General features: G+C 40.7%; 1 protein-coding gene across 1 annotated transcript in view; it reads left to right on the top strand.

The window, feature by feature from the left end:
- IRAK3 (interleukin 1 receptor associated kinase 3) overlaps window positions 1-21,542 on the top strand; it is a 55,326-nt gene that overhangs the window by 21,907 nt on the left and 11,877 nt on the right. The window contains exons 3-8 of the mRNA XM_052640998.1: window positions 1,395-1,459; window positions 2,199-2,253; window positions 3,683-3,834; window positions 6,717-6,781; window positions 12,235-12,349; window positions 13,168-13,286. Of these exons, the coding sequence (XP_052496958.1) occupies window positions 1,395-1,459; window positions 2,199-2,253; window positions 3,683-3,834; window positions 6,717-6,781; window positions 12,235-12,349; window positions 13,168-13,286 (571 nt within the window). The remainder of the gene's footprint in view (window positions 1-1,394; window positions 1,460-2,198; window positions 2,254-3,682; window positions 3,835-6,716; window positions 6,782-12,234; window positions 12,350-13,167; window positions 13,287-21,542) is intronic.

Raw genomic sequence — 21,542 nt, 5'->3', positions numbered from 1 at the left:
TTGTTTTTCTATTCTGTTCTTCTGTTTCATTTATTTCCACTCCAATCTTAATTCTTCCTTCTTTTTGCTTCCTTTGGTTTAGTTTTCTCTCCTTTTTTTATTCCCCAATGCAAAAGTTTAGGCTGTTTCTTTGATATCTTGCCTTTTTTTGAAGGAGAGCATTAACAGCAAAAAAATTTCCCTTTAAGCACTGCTTTTGCTGCATTCCATAAATCTTGGCATGTTGTATTTTTGTTTTCATTTATCATAAAGTTTTTTCTAGTTTCCCTGTGATTTCTTCGACTCATTCATTATTTATGAATTTGGTGTTTGTCAATTTCAAAAACTTCCTTCTGTTATTGCTTTCTACTTTAATTCCAGGTGGTCAGAGAATATACTTTGTATGACTTCATCCTTGCAAGTTTATTAAGGCTCATTTTACTGCCTAATGCATGATCTGTTCTGGAGAATGTTTAGTGTACAATTGCAAAGTATGAGTATATTGTGTTTTGGATGGAATGTTCTATAGAAGTCTGTCTGGTCTAAGGTTTGTAGTTTTGTTCAAGGTTTGTTATTGTGTTTTGTTGCTAGTCTTCTAAGCAAAATAATCTGAGAAATACTAGAATACAATCTAAGGAAAACTAGAAAATGAAATAAAACTTTTCCAAAGTCCGAATCAAAATGTCAGAAGTAACTGCAAAATGCTGCAGCTTAAATTTTTTGTAGGAAGCCACCACAGACTTCCTTAGTTCAGGCAGAACCATAACAGACAGAAGTAATAGTCCAGCTGGGGAGAGTGTGGGCATTTGTGGTTGGTCTCTCTCTCTCACACACACACATACACACACACACACACACCACACCCTTCTAATACCTTATGGCGCAAGATAGGATAACAAGTAAACTAACCCAGAGGGATATAATCCCATAATTGTAAAAGTTTTAAATATATGTACAGAGAACTGATAACAGGGTTGCTTTCTTCTTGTCAGTTCTCACCTTCATACTTTAATATTTTTGATGATGTCTAAGAATAGTTTAAGATAGGTGCTGATGGACTTCCCTGGCAGTCCAGTGGTGGAGACTCCACACTTCTATTGCAAGGGGGCATGGGTTCCATCCCTGGTCAGGAAACTAAGATCCTGCATGCCACATGTTTTTCGTTAAAAAAATAAAAAATACAAACAAAAAGATAGGTGCTCACATTTTAAGCGAACAACGGTATGTTTTTATATTTGACCATTAGAAAGCTCTTTCATATATGGAAATTTATAACCATTCAATGGGAATGAAACTGAGCTTTAGAAATGAACCTTACTAGCAAGGTATTTATTTTCACAATGTAAGAAAGAAAAAAAAATGTTTGTTAAGAACATAACAGTTATTATACCTAACTTCCCTTATTTCTCTTTCAGGAGCAGCCTTGAATCCTATAGAGCAGAGTCATCGGGGAAAAGAATTTCCAAACAAGTTACAAAAGGTAGAATGTGTGTGCGTAGATAATGACCCTTGAACCCTGTTGCATCTATAATCGAGTGTAAGGAGTGAAGTTATGAGGAAGAAAAAATGCTGTTATTTGCAGCTACTTTTTTAAAGCCAGGAAAGCTTTCGTTCTCATTCTTCTTCACTTATTTGGGAATTCAGGAGATTGTGTGTTAGTCACCCAGTCATGTCTGACTCTTTGCAACCCCAAGGACTATAGCCCACCAGACTTCTCTGTCCAAGGGATTCTCCAGGCCAGAGTACTGGAGTAACAGTTTGAAGAGTTGAGGGCTTTCTCCTCTCAGTGATGTGTCAGAAATGAGTCATAGAACATTTAAGAATACTGTGAGTTATGTATTTGTCTTAACTTAATTTTTAGTTTTCCTGTTCTAGTTGACGTTTTGCATGTTATTGTTAGTTTTCATTAAAGAAAATTAGAGATAATGAGTTTTATAGGACTAGAAGTCATTTAAAATTAACTATAAGTGACTGACATTGATGCTTGATTTTTTAGCTTTGGTGTGGAAGCCTGCATTGGTGTGGAAGCCTTAAATATATATGGCAGTGAATACTGTCGAATAGAATAAAATAACTTTGCATTCTGCTAGCTTTCTTCTAAATTATATTCCACTTTCTTGCACTGTATAGTCCCAGGGGTAGCTTTGGATTTCTGTTGAGGTTCTATTCTTTCTAGACTTATGAAATTGAATTACTTTCATATGTATTTCTTCTCTTAGGAAACAGCCAATGTCACAGTGGATAATGTTCTTATTCCTGAACGTAATGAAAAAGGTAAAAAAAAAATAAACCAACTCTTCTGTAAATCATGCTTTCCTTTAAGTGAATTCATGAATTCCTTTAAGTGAAATTTAGACATATCCAGTAAACATGGTAACTATTAATATGCAGATTCAGGATAAGTTTTTCATAGATATCAAAATAGTCTCAATTCTGACTAATCCATTGTTCTGATGGATGATATGTTGCTATTATATTACAAATGCATTGTCCAATAAAGAGCATAATTGTGGTCTCACTTATAATTTCATGACATTTGCTATTTTAATGTGTCATAAGAAGACATTTAAAAATTACGTTGAGTTTTGTGTAGTTTTAGAAATGTTCCTAGCACTTGTAGAGAAATCTTTAGAGGTCATTGTAAAGCGGTACTGGTGGTCACTATGAAAAACAGTTATTTGGCACATCAACTTTCCTATTCTGTCAGCTGAGAGAATAATTTCCTTCTGTCTGGGAATCAACCTGATAAACTTTAGTGGCTGTTTAAGGCTGCTTTGCCTAATCTTCGCCACCAAATCTGATGCTTCTTTGGTTCAAAACAGAATTTAAAAAGTTAGATAAGGTTATGGTTTTTTGAAAGTGAAAGTGTTAGTTGCTCAATTGTATCCAGCTATTTGCCACCCCATGGTCCAGTAGCCTGTCAGGCTCCTCTGTCAGTGGAATTCTCCAGGCAGGAATATGGGAGTGAGATGACATTCCCTTCTCCAGGGGCTTCCCCAGGGATCAAACCCGAGTCTCCTGCATTGCAGGCAGATTCATCTAAACCACCCATGGTCTTTTAAGATTTTGCGAAAAGGTCCAAATGAAACATGAAATGTGTTAAGTATAGCCAGAATTGGTCTCTGCAGGATTTATTTAGGCTTTTCCCTTTGAATTTGCATTTGGTTACCTCTGAAATGTTTCCTCCCATTCTCTGCTTGAGATGATTTTCTTGAAGAGCTGAAGCATCTTCCCAATTTACTCGGGGAAGTAAGTTGGATTTGGCTCATGAAAAATATTTCTACCAGTCATGCTTAGTGAATATTATTTAGTCATATTAAGATTTCAACTTCTCTCTCTCTATATATATATATTTACTGGTTTTGGGTTCATCATGGGTCACCAGTAATCTGTTGATCTAATGACAAGGAAATAACCTTAGGAAAATTATCCCAACTAAGATGTCTGTCTGATCTCTTTGGAAAGGTGATAGAATCACAGTGTTATTGTCTGAGTATCTAAGAAACTATTTGCTCTCTGGGATGGCGGGAGCCAGGCCCAAGTGAGAGTACAGAGAGCTCACGATAGGCTCCTGGGATGTCTCTACTGACTCTTCACTGGACTCTGATTTGTTTCTAATAGGGAAGTCTTGGTTCTTTATAATGATGGCTGATTCTTAAAACACAGAAAGATAACTTATCTTCTCCCTACTTTCCTTCCTAAGGAATATTGCTAAAATCCTCCATCAGCTTTCACAGCATCGTAGAAGGAACCAAAAATTTCCACAAAGACTTTTTAATCGGAGAAGGGGAAATTTTTGAGGTATACAGAGTGGAAATCCAAAACCGAACATATGCCATTAAATTATTTAAACAGGTATGGAAAGAATTACTATCTCAGGATATCGATTCCATTTATTTGCTCATATTTCATATTAAAATGTGTCATTTTTCATCAGCATTGAAAGGAGGTGTACTTGAGAATAAAGTTTCATAAATGGAAATAAGATATATGACCTCAGGCGACTGGAGAAATGACTAAGAAATGAATGCCTGTCTTGCAGGGATGTGGGAGTTAAATCCTTCCCCTCCCCAGGTGTAAGGCCTGAGAAAGACTTTTCTGAGAAGCCTTATAGGGCCATTGGGACTTTGGTTAAGATGGTCAGATTGTGTCAGTCTGCTCCAGTTTTTCCTGCCCTCTCCAGACTGCTTCACAGGTTAAACCATAGGCTGGTATTTGGTGCTACTAAATTGTCTTCAGTTACAGTCCAGGAGAGCAGGAAAGAGGAGGCTTCAAGAGCAGCTAGGCAACCATCAGAGCAGGAGGTTGGAACACAGCTGAGAACAACCAGGAAAGCAGAAAGGGGTTGGGGATCTGACTCGGGAGTCAGGAGGAGATAGGTTCACACGTGCGCACCAAAAGAGCTGGTCTTCATTGCTGGTCAGCAGCCAGTAAACTTTTACTAAACTTTTATGGGCTGGGTACTGGGCAGAGATGAGCAAAGCATAGTTGTATCTTCTAGGAGTTCCCAGTCTTGTGGGGAAAACAGGTGAAGATTAAATAGTAGAGTGATAAGTACCTTAGCAGAGATTTGCCCTAGAGGTCATGGGAGCACGTAGAAGATAGCCAGAGGAGAGGCCGGCGCCTCCAGCACCCGGAACAGTGCCCGGCACAGAGTAACTACTCAATAAACGTGTCTGCAGTAACCAAATGGAAAAATGGATGAAAGAAAGTGACCTCTCAGCTGGATTTTGAAGAACAAAGAGACTTTTGCCAGGCAGGGAGGGAAGATGGAAGATATAGCAGGTGCCAAGACCTATGGGGGCATGCATGGGAGCATATGTCTTTTCACAAATACCAGACTGGTAGAGCAGAATTTAGTGTGGGAGAGTTTAGTGTGAATGTAGTGGCAGCAGATGATACTGGAAAGATAGGTCAAGTCCACAGGTGCTTTCTAAGTAGGGGAGTGAAAGGACTAGATTCGTGTTTTGAAATATCACTTTGATTACAGGCTGGGTGATGAACTGGAAATTGGCAGGGAAATTGGAGGAAAGACAGCAGGAATTAGACTAGAGGTGGAAAGACCTGGTAGAGGGTATTTCAGACGTGTAAACTGAAGTGGATAGGGCTGAAACCTGTCTTCTCCAGTCTAATGTTAGAATCACCAGGAGGGTTTTTTTTCTTTTTAAAGGAATATAATTGCTTTACAATGTTGTGTTAGTTTCTGCTATACAGTAGAGTGAATCAGCTGTATGTATATCAGCTGTGTGTGTACTAAGTCATTTCCGTCGTGTCTGACTCTTTGTACTGTAGCCTGCCAGGCTTCCCTGTCCATGGGGTTCAGAAACACATATGCTGTCTTTATGAATTTAGTTGCAATTCACTATCAGTAAAAAGATAGAAGGTAGCAAAGTTGCCCAAGACCTAGAGGTTGAACAAAGTCCTATACACACGTCAGGAAAAAAATGAGATAATTTAATGAAGCTTTAGTCACAGAGCCTTTTTTTTTTTAATAAGAAATGTAGTTTTGGAACAGTTGGGACCTTAACTTCAGTAACCTTTCTTAGAGGGCCTGAGGCTGGGCAAGGTACTAGGTTAGATTCATGCAAATCACCTGGGATCTTACAGCACAGATTCAGATTGTGATTCAGTGGGTTCATGTAGTGACCTGAGACTCAGCATTTCCCACAAGCTCCCAGAGAAGCTGGTGTTCCTCCTCCACAGAACACACTTTGAGCAGCAAGACTGGTAGGGTAGCATGAGCACAAAAACTGACCCTTCACATTTTCAGGCTAAGAAAACTCGGACCCCAGGGAGGTCCAGTGACAATAAGTCACAAATAGTGAGTGTTAGAGGTGGGCCTGAGACCCAGTCCGCTTGGTTCTCAGTACCGTGGTTTTTAAAAAATATAAATTCCCATAATGTGGTCCTTGAAAATGATTTGTTAGCCATGTTTATTGCTTCTGACTTCTTGGGTTAACTTAGAAAATAGCTTCCAGGATTCCTGTTGGGTTTCTCTTCCTTTGTTCCTAAGGACAGAGAACTCTAAAAACTCTGCCCTTTCTAGCAATTTACATATGGTAACTGGAACACACTTTAACCCTTTCATGGGAGAAGTTAGGCATTTGAGATTCAGAGACATGCAACGCTGTAAGATGTAGGAAGCCATCAAAGACAGTGCCAGGTACAGAAGAAGTCCTCAAGATAATATTATTGAATTCATTAATTTGTCCATATGTCAGGCACTGGGCTAGCTTCTGAAGCTTTTTTGAAGTAAGGAGTAAAATTTTTCATTTTCCTAGTGGACCTATTTTTTCAAAATTAATACAAAGGTAAACTTAAACCAACAGCCAAGTGACCCAAGTCGTGAATGCCCAATTATTGAAATCACTTCTAAGTAGGATCACAACCTGGATTCTTTGAGATCAAGTGGGGAGTTTCTGTCATGAGGTTTTCTTTGACTACATAGAATATTTTCGAATTTATGTAAGTGTATACAAAATACGATGAAAGGGTTTAAATATAAAATGCAGCAATCTGATACATTTCATGAAAAACTTCTAATTCAGAAGCAGCAGTTCTAAATCTGTTTTGGCGTTAATGGGTTTTTGAAAGGCTGATACAAGCTAAGGATTTTCTCCCCAGAAAAACGTTCATATGCGTTTATACCAAAAAGTATCTGATTTCATAGACCCTAGGTTAAGAGTACCAGAAATAGATCCTTTCCTTATTTTTTTTTCTTGTTTTTCTGTATTTAGGGGGAAAAGATGCAATGTAAGAAACAATGGAAGAGGTTTTTGTCTGAGCTTGAAGTTTTGCTACTGTGAGTACATTGCTTGAAATTTCTCCCCTTGTGCCTGGTTTTCATCTCTGTTCATCTTTGATTCTACAGCACAGAGCTTGGCATGGTTGGCATTTAATAAATGTGGGTTGGAGGTTAGAACACTGGGTAAATTTTTGACATCTGCTTTAGTATATTCTTTGGAATACATTTAAAAATATACTATTTACATAATTCACTTGAGCCTATTTTAACAAGAAACTGTCACAAGGAAGTGGATTAAATCATGTGTGACTAACATGACTGAATGTAAAATGATTCTTAGAACATTAGAATTGTATATATTTTACCATTGCTCCTCTTTCTTAAGAGACATTCCAGTCAAGAAACTGTTTCATCAATATAAACCTCTTCTGGAAGAGAGTTTAGACAAAGAAATCAAGTGCTTTTGATGTGCATATTATTTTCTGGGAATTCACTCATGAGCCTGAAAGTCCTTGGAGACAAACTAAAATGACTTCATTTTCATATATATTCATATCTGCAGCTGTGCAGCCTGCTTCATCGAAGGCCCCTAACCCTATAGAGTTCAGTCATCACCCTTTACAATAGAAAATGTTCTTTTCAGATGTTTCCTAAACCAATATGTGAATTCAGGGGAGGGAGGTATTATCCTAAATCCTTCTCCTTTTATACCTAAGACCAGAAATCAAAATGTTAGAGGCTAAGCATAAAAACTTAATATATCATTTAGTCAACAAAAAAACTAAAACCAAAATTGTAATAAGAAAGTTTTTATATTTAAGCTTTATTTTTTTGCTTATGAATAAATAATAAATTCGGACACGCCAGAATTCCAAAAGGGAAGAAGGGTAAGCCAAGAAGAGATTTTCTTCCATGTTCTCATCCGGCCACCCAGCCACTTTTCCCAAAGGCAACAGTGTTATCAGTTTCCTATGTGTCTTTCCAGAAATGTTTTATTTGGGAGCATATATGTATTTTGTTTTCTTACTTTCCTCTTCTCACACAGGAGGCAGCATGCACACATTGTTCGCTTTGCTTATTTTAGTATTCCGTTGTGTGCTGTGGCTTCCCTGATAGCTCAGTTGGTAAAGAATCCGCCTGCAATGCTGGAGACTCCAGTTCAACTTCTGGGTCGGGAAGATCCCCTGGAGAAGGGATAGGCTACCTACTCCAGTATTCTGGGGCTTCCCTTGTGGCTCATCTGGTAAAGAATCCGCCTGCAATACGGGAGACCTAGGTTTGATCCCTGGGTTGGGAAGATCCCCTGGAGAAGGCTACCCACTCCAGTGTTCTGTCCTGGAGAATTCCATGGACTGTATAGTCCGTGGGGTCGCAAAAACTCAGACATGACTGAGCGACTCTCATGTATACTTTTGTGTGCCTGTGTTATAATGTCATTAACCATTTTCCCATCAACGGATTTTTAGATTTTCCTAATCTTTTACTTAAAATAATGCTACAATGAGAAAACCTTGTATATTGTTATTTTATATGTGTTGAAGTGTATCTAAGAAAACTTCATAGAAATAAATTTATAGGGTCATGTTCCATGCCACCAAATTGTCCTTCACTAGAAACTATACTAGTTTACACTTAACACCAGTCATATATACGAGTGCCTGGTTCCCCATATTCTAGCCAATATAGCATTTATTCTTTTATCTGTTTTTTTCTGATCTGCTAAGTGGACATGGTTTTTCAGTGTAGTTTAAATTTCTTTTTCTATGATGAATGAATCTTTTCACATATAAAGAGATTTATTTCCTTTTCTATGAAATATCTGTTAATGTTCTTTGCCCATTTTTTATTAGACTGTTGGATTTTTTTAAATCTGTTTTTGATCGGAGGATAATTGCTTTACAATATTGTGTTGGTTTCTGCCATACATCAGCATTAATCAGCCATACCTATACATATGACCCTACCCTCTTGAACTTCCCTCCCACCTCCTACCCCATCTGACCCCTCCAGGTTGCAACTAGAGGGAGGTCGAGCTCCCCGAGTCATACAGCAAATTCCCCCTGGCTATCTATTTTAATTGGGTAACGTATATGTCTCAATGCTGCTCTCTCAGTTTACCCCATCCTCTCCTTCCCCCACTGTGCCCACAAGTCTGTTCTCTATGTCTGCATCTCTGTTACTGCCCTACACATAGGTTCATCAGTACCATTTTTCTAGATGTCCTTCACTTTCATATATGTGTTAATATACGATATTTGTGTTTATCTTTCTGACTGACTTCACTCTGTATAACAGGCTCTAGGTTCATCCACCTCACTGCAACCGACTCGAGTTCATTCCATTTTATGGCTGAGTAATATTCTATTGTATATATGTACCACAACTTCTTCTTTTTTTTTGGTGCCACAACTTCTTTATTCATTCATCTAGATTGCTTCCATGTCCTGGCTATTGTAAATAGTGCTGCAATGAATATTGGAGTACATGTGTCTTTTAGAATTGGGGTTTGCTCAGGGTATATGCCCAGTAGTGGGATTGCTGGGTCATATGGTAGTTTTATTCCTAGTTTTTAAAGAAATCTCCATACTGTTCTCCATAGAAACTGTGTCAATTTACATTCCCACTAACTAGACTGTTGGGTATTTTTCTTAATGGTTTGTCAGAGTATTTCATATAGTAGAAAAAATTAGCCTTATTTTTATGTTTTAAGATACAAATAATTATTTTTACCCCATTATCATTTGTCATTGCTTATTCTAGTTTTTTGCCATTTGGAGATGGTTCTCATGTAGTTGAATTTAATCTATATTTTCTTTTATGGATTCTAGGTTTTATAGTTTAAAGACCCCTCCAACTGAGAGGTTTTTAAATAATTTTGCCATTTTTTCAAGTACCTTTATATTTTCACTTATATACCTGACCCATTTGGATTTATTCTACTGAGGCATTTATGTATTACTTTTGAGAGAATTAATGACATATGGCATTGGATGTTTCTGGTATGCCATCATTATCATTTATGTTGCTGATATTTCTTTAGTTTTAACCCTATACCAAGTGCTTCATGTGTATTCATTCTTTAATCCTCACAACAGGCCTGAGGCGAGTCTTGTTATTATCCTCATTTTGTAGATGAGGAAACTGAGGTAGATGCTACTTTTTTTTTTTTTTGCAAGATCCAACTTATTTCCTAAGTCATATTCACCCTTTCTCTTCTTAGACTTTTACTGGTGAATAAGTCAGAGGCATTACAACATACTGTCTGGAATGGAATTAGGAGAGAAGTGCACAAACAACAGATAGTTTCAGTAAGTTAAATAATAAAGCAAGTACAGAGTGCTGAGGACTTCCCTGGTGGCTCAGTGGTTTAAAAATCTGCCTGCAATGCAGGAGACATGGATTCAATCCCTGGGGTGGGGAAATCCCCTGGAGAAGGAAGTGGCCACCTACTCCAGTATTCCTGCCTGGGAAATCCCATGGACAGAGGAGCCTGGTGGGCTATAGTCCGTGGGCTCACAAAGGAGCTGGACATGACCGAACATGCTCACACACACAGAGTGGTGAGAGAGGAGGAAATGCTAATTTGGGGGTGGGGTGGGTGGCAGAGTAGACGTCTTAGAAAAAGTAAAATCTAAGCTAATAACCTGAGCATGAGTTTCTTTTTGTTATAAAATTAAAGTGAAAGTGAAGTCGCTCAGTCGTGCCCAACTCTTTGTGACCCTATGGACTGTAGCCTACCAGGCTCCTCCATCCATGGGATTCTCCAGGCAAAAGTACTGGAGTGGGGTGCCATTTCCTTCTCCAGGAGATCTTCCCAACCCGGGGATCGAACGCAGGTCTCCTGCATTGCAGGCAGATTCTTTACTGTCTGAGCCACCAGGGAAGCCCAAGAATATATATGTATGTATTATAAATTAAGGGAACTACTTAATGGATTGTGTATGTGTTTATGTACACACACACACACACACGTACACACATACATACACCCACACTCCCTTTCTTGAAGTAGGAAGAGAGGGACTCAGAAGGGATATATGTGTGCTTAGTCGCTCAGTCATGTTCAACTGTTTGTGACCCTCGGAACTGTATAGCCTGTCAGGCTCCTCTGTCCATGGAATTCTCCAGGCAAGAATACTGGAGTGGGTTGCCATGCCCTCCTTCAGGGATCTTCCCAACCCAGAAATCGAACCCAGGTCTCCTGCATTGCAGGCAGATTCTTTACTGTCTGAGCCACCAGGAAAGCCCAAGAATATATATGTATGTATTATATAGATATGTGTGTATGCACATATGTTTCATAGGTAAGCTTTACAATTGAAGAAATGAATAATAGGACTTTATATATAGCACCATTTTTTTCTGTAAAAAATAGCTTTATTTGTTTTAATATCCCCAAATATGCCTTGAAAAGCCTGGTGGACTACAGTTCATGGGGCCACAAAAGAGTCAGACACAACTTAGCAACTAAACAACAACAATAAAGCTTACCTAAGACATAAAAGGTGTTCAGTAAATAATTGTTGAACTGAGTTCACAGTATGTGTGACTTTCACATGCTTTATATTTCATAGCTGTTACAAGGGTTACATTGGTTTTCACTGTGACGACACACGCCTTCAAGAAATAGTTTAAAAAGGAACCTGAAAAGTATATACAATACAGACAGAGAATTCTGTGATTTAAAAATCAGAGGTGTGTTTTTCAACCTCAGATTTTACTAGTCACATGGATCTTAGGCAACAATACAAACTTCATGAAGGCATTGGATGTCTCTTAATTGTGTGACTTGGTGCCTGGTACTTTAGTCCCTGACACAGTAGCATTCAGTAAATGGATGAATGAAAACAGTCTTCCATACTCTTCTATTTTGGTGATTTTACTTGCACATGTATACCAAAAGCAATGAAATGGATCATTTCAGTTGCATTATATTTATTTATGTAACAAATAAGTTATATTGGGTTTCATGTTGATAAAAATAAGTTAATATTGAATATTGTTTTCTATATTATAAAGCTCCCAACACCCCACATCTTAAGAACTCTCATTTCTGAACATTTTTGTCCTATTTGGATCTTAGTTATTATCTGTTAGAATGTGTGCATGTGTGTGTGGTGTCACTTCAGTCGTATCCAACTCTTTGCACTCAGTAGACCATAGCCCACCAGGCTCCTCTGTCCATAGGATTCTCCAGGCAAGAGTACTGGAGTGGGTTGCCATGCCCTCCTTCAGGGGGTCTTCCTGAACCCATGTCTCTTGTGTCTCCTGTACTGGCAAATGGGTTCTTAACCACTAGCACCACCTGGGAAGCCCATTTGTTAGAATACTTTAAGCCAGTTTGGAAGGAAAACTGTCATGTGTCCAGTGAAATTCCCTCTCCCTTGGCCACATTTATATTCTGCTTTATGCCGGTTCCACAGCCCACCTTACCACCCCCCAAACAGAGTGTTGTTCATTTCCTATTTGAATAACCAGTTTGATAGATTTAAAAAATCTTTTGTTTCAAGGTTCCGTCATCCGAACATACTGGAGTTGGCTGCATATTTTACAGAGAGTGAGAAGTTTTGCCTGGTTTATCCATATATGAGAAATGGATCACTCTTTGACAGATTACAGTGTGTAGTAAGTCATATCCATCACTCTGCCTGATATTCTGACCCTCTAAGCCCTGGGGGAGCTGCTGAAACCTTTTGAGAAAACCAGGAAGCCAACATGTGTTCATGTGAGGGGACGCCAACAGTGGGTTTCCCAAGGAAGTAGAGGACTTCTCCATGAATTAATTTCTTACTTTTAGAAGGTTGCATAAATACCCGAATTATTGTGTGTTGTGCAAAATGGTGGCCAAAAGAGTTGCTGGGTCCTCACTCCTCATTGGTACCATGTCTCAAATGAGTTTATGTCAATTACCATTATTTCTCAGGTGATTTTTATTTGCATAACTTTATGCAAAGTACCATTCAATATGAAGGGTAGACATAAAAATGATATCTATATCACTTAAAAAGAAGGAGGTTGAATAAATGCCATGGTTTCTCTTATGATGTTTTTGAAAGATAAGTTAAAAAACAGATTCCAAATTTGCAAAATTGCAATTAAGATGAGAATAAAAACAGATTATTCTCAATTACCCACACTGTTGTGCCACAAATAAACTAAAAATCTTATACAATGAAATTTTAAGCATAGTTATCTTATTAGCCATATTTCAATTTATATGACATTAAAATTATTGGTTATTTTCATTGCCTATAAAGGGACCTAGAACCAGCATGGAAAACCCATCTTGAATTAAAAATAGGTTATGGTTAACTAAAATATTGATTCACTCACCTCTGCCCACTTTATCATTAGAGTTTGTTCTGGCATACACCTAGGTAGTGAATACAAACATGGTTTTTACTCAGAAAATACAACGAAACCAACCACTGTTGTCTTTTCAGGGTAACACAGCCCCACTCTCTTGGCACATTCGAATCAGTGTATTAATAGGAGCATCTAAAGCCATCCAGTACTTGCACAACACGGAACTGTGCTCTGTCGTCTGTGGCAGTATATCCAGGTAAATTATCCCAGAGCTCTAGGTTACACCTGAAGGCTCCTTTTTCATCATCAGTGGTAAGTCAGACTTCACCCTATTTTCTATCTGTAGTTTCCCTGATATATATCTGTATGTTAAGAATTCTCATGGAAGTACTTAAAATCTTAGCTTTTTAATGAAAACATGTCTATTGAATTTTAAAAGCTACATTTGTATTGCCAATGGAAGAGTTTATATTATTTTTAGGAATTATTGATGAGCAGTATAGGATAGACAGTTTTGTGTGTTTTATTAATTACTCTGCATAGCAAACTGTGAAACAATCTGCTGTATTCATTGTACTTAAAAAACAAACAAACTGAAGTCTAACAAAAGATTAAGTGGCTTATACAGGGATTCTTCACAAGATTAACAGTAGTGATCGGCAATTTAAGTTCTTTGTCCTTGAGTCTCCAGTGTCTTGCATTGCCACTGAGCCTGCTGCCTCCTAGCTGTAGATATTCCCCTTGACAAGCCAAGCAGCACTCCCAGTGTTCCTTCTTGATCCATGAGAAGATGAGAAACAACATCTTCCATCTTTTTCCCTCTTCAGCAGACATGAATCTTTCAGACAGAGAGTAGTTACCCTCCAAACCTCCACATTGAATTCTTCCTGTGTGCCCTTCATGATGGACTTATCCCAAAATAAATACACCTTTGCTGAATAGCAGGGAAGACTGGATTTAAAAGGCTCTGCCTCTTCTGAGCCATCATCTAGCATCTTTGAAAAAGCTTTTAGTGTGCTTTCCAGTTGAGCAGAAGAGGAACTGATTGCTTACTTTGTTTTTCTGGTGAAGTGAGCTTCATATAAAAAGCCCCTAGATTTTACTTCATCCTGTGGCAAAGGTGGGCTGGGGATACAACCACTAGGTAGCTTCTCCTGTTGGGAAGATGAAACTGTTGGTCACTCAGTTGTGTCCCACTCTTTGTGAACCCAAGGTCTGTAGCTTGGCAGGCTCCTCTGTCCATGGGATTTTCCAGGCAAGAATACTGGAGTGGGTAGCCATTCCCTTCTCCAGGGGATCTTCCTGGCCTAGGGACTGGACCTGGGTCTCCCACATTGCACGCAGATTCTTTTATCATCTGAGCCACAAGGGAAGCCCCACTTTCTCCTGCTGCAGTGTGGTAATTCATCAACTACCCGTGACTTTATAGAATTAACATAAAATTGGTGCACCCTCAGGGGACCTGGGACACAGATGGATAGTGAAAGTCTCAGAAGTCAGTGGAATCAACCACTGAGGTTGGTTCTGGCGGGCCAAGGTGGCCACCTGCAACCTAAAACAATCCCTCTTCTACCCAGCTCGTAGCCCGCTCAGCACTATGAAAGTGAAAAGTGAAGTCACTTAGTCGTGTCCAACTCTTTGCAACACCATGGACACTAGGCTCCTCCGTCCATGGGATTTTCTAGGCAAGAGTACTGGAGTGGGTTGCCGTTTCCTTCTCCAGGGAACTTCCCGCCCCAGGGATCGGACCCAGGTCTCCCACATTATAGACAGATGTTTTCCATCTGAGCCACCACTTGATCTTAGCCAAAAAGCCAAGAAGCTCAGCACTATAGGTGCTCAAATATATGTTCAAACTGAGTTGCTGTTGTTCAATCATCAAGTCATGCCCAGCTCTTTGTGACCCCATGGACTGCAGCATGCCAGGCTTCTCTGTCCTTCTTCACTTCAGTTTAGTTCAGTCACTCAGTCGTGTCCGACTCTGCAATTGCAGCACATCAGGCCTCCCTGTTTATCACCAACTCCTGGAGTTCACTCAAACTCATCTTGCAAAGATCACCCAGAACTGATCTCCTTTAGAATGAATTGGTTGGATCTCCTTGCAGTCCAAGGGACTCTCAAGAGTCTTCTCCAACACCACAGTTCAAAAGCATCAATTCTTCGGCGCTCAGCTTTCTTCACAGTCCAACTCTCACATCCATACATGACTACTGGAAAAACCATAGCCTTGACTAGACGGACCTTAGTCGGCCAAATAATGTTTCTGCTTTTGAACATGCTATCTAGGTTGGTCATAACTTTTCTTCCAAGGAGTAAGTGTCTTTTAATTTCATGGCTGCAGTCACCATCTGCAGTGATTTTGGAGCCCCAAAAAATAAAGTCTGACACTGTTTCCACTGTTTCCCCATCTATTTCCCATGAAGTGATGGGACCGGATGCCATGATCTTCGTTTTCTGAATGTTGAGCTTTAAGCCAACTTTTTCACTCTCCTCTTTCACTTTCATCAAGAGGCTTTTTAGTTCCTCTTCACTTTCTGGCATAAGGGTGGTGTCATCTGCATATCTGAGGTGATTGATATTTCTCCCTGCAATCTTGATTCCAGCTTGTGCTTCTTCCAGCCCAGCGTTTCTCATGATGTACTCTGCATAGAAGTTAAATAAGCAGGGTGACAATATACAGCCTTGACGTACTCCTTTTCCTATTTGGAACCAGTCTGTTGTTCCATGTCCAGTTCGAACTGTTGCTTCCTGACCTGCATATAGGTTTCTCTTACTGGGTAGGTAAATAAAGAAGTGGGATTTCTTCTTTTGTTTTAATTTCTTCATTTGGTGCTTGATGGGAGAAGGGGATAGGGAAGTCCACCGATTGGAGCCCAAGGGAACATTAGGGTGCAGGACGCGGATTCGAGCTCTGCCTGAGTTACAGGGCTTCCCCAGGACACTGGGCGGGGAGTAGTGCATGCACTCTTCCAGCGTTCCTCTCCTGCTCTTAGGTCTAAGCACAGCCTGTGACCCCGACTGCTGCTTTCTCAGGGTTGGCTAGTGTCTTCAGGCAGTTCCCAGGAAATAGGCGCAGTGGCAGAGAGGTGCCTGCAGGGGAGTTTTTTGAGTGCTCTCAGGAAGAATAAGAGTAAGAGAGGAAGACAGAATTGGAGACTTGGAGTTGCTGAGCTGGGGTATTGTATTTATAGAAGAGGCCAGGAAGATCCCCTGGAGGAGGGCATGGCAACCCACTTCAGTATTTTTGCCTGGGAAATCCCCTGGATAGAGGAGCCTGGTGGGCTAGAGTCCATGGGGTTGCAAACGTCAGACACGACTGAGTGACTAAACTCCACCACTACCAGAGGTCTTGGCCGATGCCGTGGGGACTGCTGAATCTCGGATGGCCCTTCAAAGCTGTCCCTAGATGAGGCAAGGCACGGATTTTTGCACCCCTGTACCCTACCAGCCATGAGTGGGGCTGTACAGGGGGTGAGGCAACTCCCTTCTGCCACTGGTGGTTCCCAGGTTGGGGCTTAGCTGGGAGCCATCAGCAGCCACCCCTCCCTCACAGGGGGTGTGTGCCTTCCTGGATCCTAAGGGAGGGTTGGGCCCATGGCCCCGCAGCCACTACAGTTCAGAAGAGCTGGCTGGCTGGCATTCTGCAAAATGTCTCTAAATGATTTTCTTTCTTTTTTTTATTAAATTTTTATTTTTACTTTATTTTACTTTACAATACTGTATTGGTTTTGCCATGCATTGACATGAATCTGCCATGGGTGTACATGGGTTCCCAATCCTGATCCCCCCTCCCACCTCCCACCCCATATCATCTCTCTGGATCATCCCCGTGCACCAGCCCCAAGCATCCTGTATCGAACATAAGAAAAGTTATGATCAACCTAGATACATATTCAAAAGCAGAGACATTACTTTGCCGACTAAGGTCCGTCTAGTCAAGGCTATGGTTTTTCCTGTGGTCATGTATGGGTGTGAGAGTTGGACTGTGAAGAAGGCTGAGCACGCCGAAGAATTGATGCTTTTGAACTGTGGTGTTGGAGAAGACTCTTGGGAGTCCCTTGGACTGCAAGGAGATCCAACCAGTCCATTCTGAAGGAGATCAGCCCTGGGATTTCTTTGGAAGGAATGATGCTAAAGCTGAAACTCGAGTACTTTGGCCACCTCATGTAAAGAGTTGACTCATTGGAAAAGACTCTGATGCTGGGAGGGATTGGGGGCAGGAGGAGAAGGGGATGACAGAGGATGAGATGGCTGGATGGCATCACTGACTCGATGGACATGAGTCTGAGTGAACTCCGGGAGTTGGTGATGGACAGGGAGGCATGGCGAGCTGTAGTTCATTGGGTCGCAAAGAGTCGGACACGACTGAGTGACTGAACTGAACTGACTGATACATGTTTCAATGCCATTCTCCCACATCATCCCACACTCTCCCTCTCCCTCAGAGTCCAAAAGTCCATTCTATACATCTGTGTCTCTTTTGCTGTCTCACATTTCTTCCCGTCCTTTCCTCTTGGTTCAGTATCCACAATTGTTTAAATCAGACAGATCTGTTTTAAGAAGCCGACTTTTCACTTAAAAGTGTGATTCTGACCCAGTTGCTTGCCTCTTTTAAGTCTCAGCTTGTTTCCTCTACAAATGCTAATGAAGGAGCCTGGCTGACTCAGTCAGTATAGCATGAAACTCTTAATCTCAGGGTTGTGGGTTTGAGCCCCACACTGGGCAGTCTCTTTTCTTGGGCTTCCCTGCTAGCTCAGTGGTAAAGAATCCTCCTTCAGTGCAGAGACTTAAGAGCTCCAGGTTCGATCCCTGAGTTGGGAAGATCCCCTGGAGGTGGGCATGGCAACTCACTCCAGTATTCTTGCCAGGAGAATTCCACAGACAGAGGAGCCTGGTGGGCTACAGTCCAGAGGGTCACAAAGAGTCAAACATGACTGGGAGCTTCTACCTCTTAAGGTTAAGTGGCATAAAGTGTACATGGTGCTTAGCAAAGAGGATGCACTCACTAAATGCTAGCTAGCTCCTGTGACAGTAGTCAGGAAGTGGTAGGAGTAGCAGAGGCTGAGATGTGATGGCCAGCCAGCTTTTTTACTTCTCACTCTTTTACTTCTTGTCTTAGTCCATTTGGACTGCTCTGACAGAAATACTATAAACTGAGTGGCTTATAAGCGTTACATGTTTGTTTCTCACAGCTCCAGAGGCTGGGAAGTCCAAGACCATGGCACTGGCCAATTCTCTCTCCCAGGCAAGCTCCCTTTCTGGTTCACAGGTGCTATCTTTTCTCTGGTGGAAGGTGTGAGGGGTCACTCTGGTGTCTCTTTTATGAGAGCACTAATCCCACCCATGAGCGGAGCCCTTATGCCCTAATCACCTTCCAAAGGCCCAACATCCTAACCCCATTACAATGGGAGTTAGGATTTCAATATATGAATTTCGGGGGACACAAGCTGGAATCAAGATTGCCTGGAGAAACATCAACAACCTCAGATATGCAGATGATACCACTCTAATGGCAGAAAGCAAAGAGGAACTAAAGACCTCTTGATGAGGGTGAAAGAGGAGGGTGAAAAAGCTGGCTTAAAACCCAGCATTAAAAAAACTAAGATCATGGCATCTGGTCCCATCACTTCATGGCAAATAGATGGGGAAACAATGGAAACAGTGAGAGACTTTATTTTCTTGGGGGTCTAGAATCACTGCAGATGGTGGCTGCAGTCGTGAAATTAAAAGATGCTTACTTCTTGGAAAGAAAGCTATGACAAACCTAGACAGTGTAATGAAAAGCAAAGACATCACTTTGCTGACTTAAGTCCATATGGTCAAAGCTATGGTCTTTCCAGTAGTTATGTATAGATGTGAGAGTTTGACCATAAAGAAGGCTGAGCACCGAAGAATCGATGCTCTTGAACTGTGGTGTTGGAGAAGACTCTTGAGAGTCCCTTGAACTGCAAGGAGATCAAACTGGTCAATCCTAAATGACATTGACCCTGAATATTGATTGGAAGGACTAATGGTGAAGCTGATGCTTCAATACTTTGACCACCTGATGCAAAGAGCCAACTCATTAGAAAAGACCCTGATGCTAGGGAAGATTGAAGGCAGAAGCAGAGGGCAACAGAAGATGAAATGGTTGGATGGCATCACCGATTCAATGGACATGAACTTGGGCAAACTCCAGTTGATGGTGAGGGACAGGGAGGCCTGGCATGCTGCAGTTCATGGGGTTGCAAAGAGTTGGACATGACTTGGCGACTGAACAACAACAAGCATTCAGCCCATAGCACTTACCTCTATCATCAATTTATTGTGTTTGAAAATTGGACCCACAAACTAGCTCTATTTTAATAAAAATCATTTCTGTATTAGCATATGTGTATCGAACATTTTGAAAATCACCTTCCTTTTAGTTCACAAATATTTATGGAACATCTGCCATGTGCAAAGCATTGATTTACATTGCGGTGGGGGAAAACATTGATAATCATAGTCTTGAACTGGAAGCTTCAACCTGGTGATCAGATAAGATAATAAAAACACAGAGAATATAATACATGGTACGACACTAAATATGCCCAATATGTGTTTGGTCTGAGAAGGTTAATGCTAATTAGATAGTTCTAAGCCAGCTCTTATGACAGTGGGTTGGTTGAAGGAAGGGACAAGAATATTCCTGGTGGAAGGCAGTAATTTGTTCAGGGGACCAGAGTGAAGAATTGCAGGGTATATAATGAAAGCAAGAAGGGTTGGTTGGAGAAAAGAGGAAGAGATTGGAGAATAAGGAAAGAAGAGTGGATAAAAATAAGGAAGTGATGGGCTGAGGGTTGGATGATACTTTGAACACTTACTAGGTGGACAACATGGGTTTGATAAGCCAGGCTCTTACAATGGACTCTGAGGCTTCTTCTCTCTGGGATCTAAATGGGAACAGAAAGTTTCTGGAGTTTCTTAGGTGGTATCACAGTTTAAAAGGAGGCTGTTTCTTCCAGAATAGTATCTCAGATATTTGTCTAGATGTGCCAAGCTGTGTGTGTGTGTGTGTGTGTGTGTGTGCACGCGCGCACTCAGTCATTTCAGTTGTGTCTCTTTATGACCCCGTGGACAGTAACCCACCCGGCTCTTCTGTCCATGGGATTTTTCCCTGCAAGAATACTGGAATGAGTTGCCATGCCCTCCTCCAGGGCCTCTTCCCCACCCAGAGACTGAACCCACGTCTCCTGCATTGCTGGCAGATACTTTACCACTGAGCCACCAGGGAAGCCGTGCCAAGCTATAATATCACTTAAATAACACTGTTAGACAGAATGCCTACCAGGTAATATAGATATGAGTACCAAAAGAGATCTGATCAGAGAAGGGGAGAATTTCATGGATGGGCAGGATTTGAACTGGAAATGCAGCTGGCAGTGTATTTTATCTTATATTTTTGTTGGTAAAGGGGCTGATGCTGATTGTTTCCTTTCTGGGCTTTCCAAAGGGTTCGAGGACTCAAACATAACCATCTTTAGATTACACCCACCCAGGCATGTGTCAAGGTGTGGAGTGTGGAGGCTGTGGGCACTGATGTGAGAACTGGTTTCACAAAGGCTCGTCAGTATGTCCCTCTCTGTTCCAGGGCCAGTCAGCCCCCTCCACAGCCTCTGACCTCTAGGCCTTTCTGCCGAGCCTGCCAGGGAAGATGTTAATGAGTGCCAACTGTAACAGTTGACTTTCCCTCTTTTCTTTGGTGATGTGCACGCCTGTTCTTTAGAAACTGGAATGAGACCAGCTCATTTCATTCAGGGCACTGAACATCTGTCAGATGGTAATGCATTCAGTTCCCAGCAGTCTTGGCCAAACGTGAATTGGCTGAGCTGGATGACCCTCCTGAATTTCTTAAATGAATCCATCACTTGGCTCTAATCTTGGGCCTCCCTGATTCTCAGTCCCTCTGTGTATAGCCATGTGCTTTCAGGAAGGTCTGAAATCCCTGCTTTTCTGACTTCATCATATTCATTTTCTCATTCTTAGCAAGGAAAGGCAGCTTCTAGGACAGATGTCATTTTCTTGTACAGCCTACTGGCTCAACAAAGGACATCTCAAACTGTGTTAAACAGTGACCTTTTCTGTGGGTAAGTCTGGGCTCTGTTTTTGTTGAAGTGAGACATGGAAAATATTGTTACCTTTGTTTTCTTTTCTGTATTTGGGCCTCAGACCAATGAGTCACAGAAGAGTTACCATACATCATTTGACATTTTAAACATTGCTTTTAATTGTAAGAAGTAACATACAGTATATATAAAGTGACAGTAAGTGAAAAAAGACACATTGAAATAGTAAACAATATACAATTATAACTTTGTAAAATTACAAATTCAGGAATTAAAAGAAAGTGAAACGGACCAAAATATAAATAAAACTTCATTAGATGGAGAGACCGTGGCTTTTCATTTAATGGCTTAGTTTTTTTTTTTTTACTTCTATTTGATGTTAAATTCTTATTTAAGGATTACATCTTCTTTTATAATAAAAATAA

Source organism: Budorcas taxicolor, chromosome 5 (assembly GCF_023091745.1).
Source record: "Budorcas taxicolor isolate Tak-1 chromosome 5, Takin1.1, whole genome shotgun sequence".
Taxonomy (NCBI): Eukaryota; Metazoa; Chordata; class Mammalia; order Artiodactyla; family Bovidae; genus Budorcas; species Budorcas taxicolor.
The sequence above is the reverse complement of the archived record's forward strand: the minus strand, read 5'-3'. Positions and strand labels throughout refer to the sequence as shown.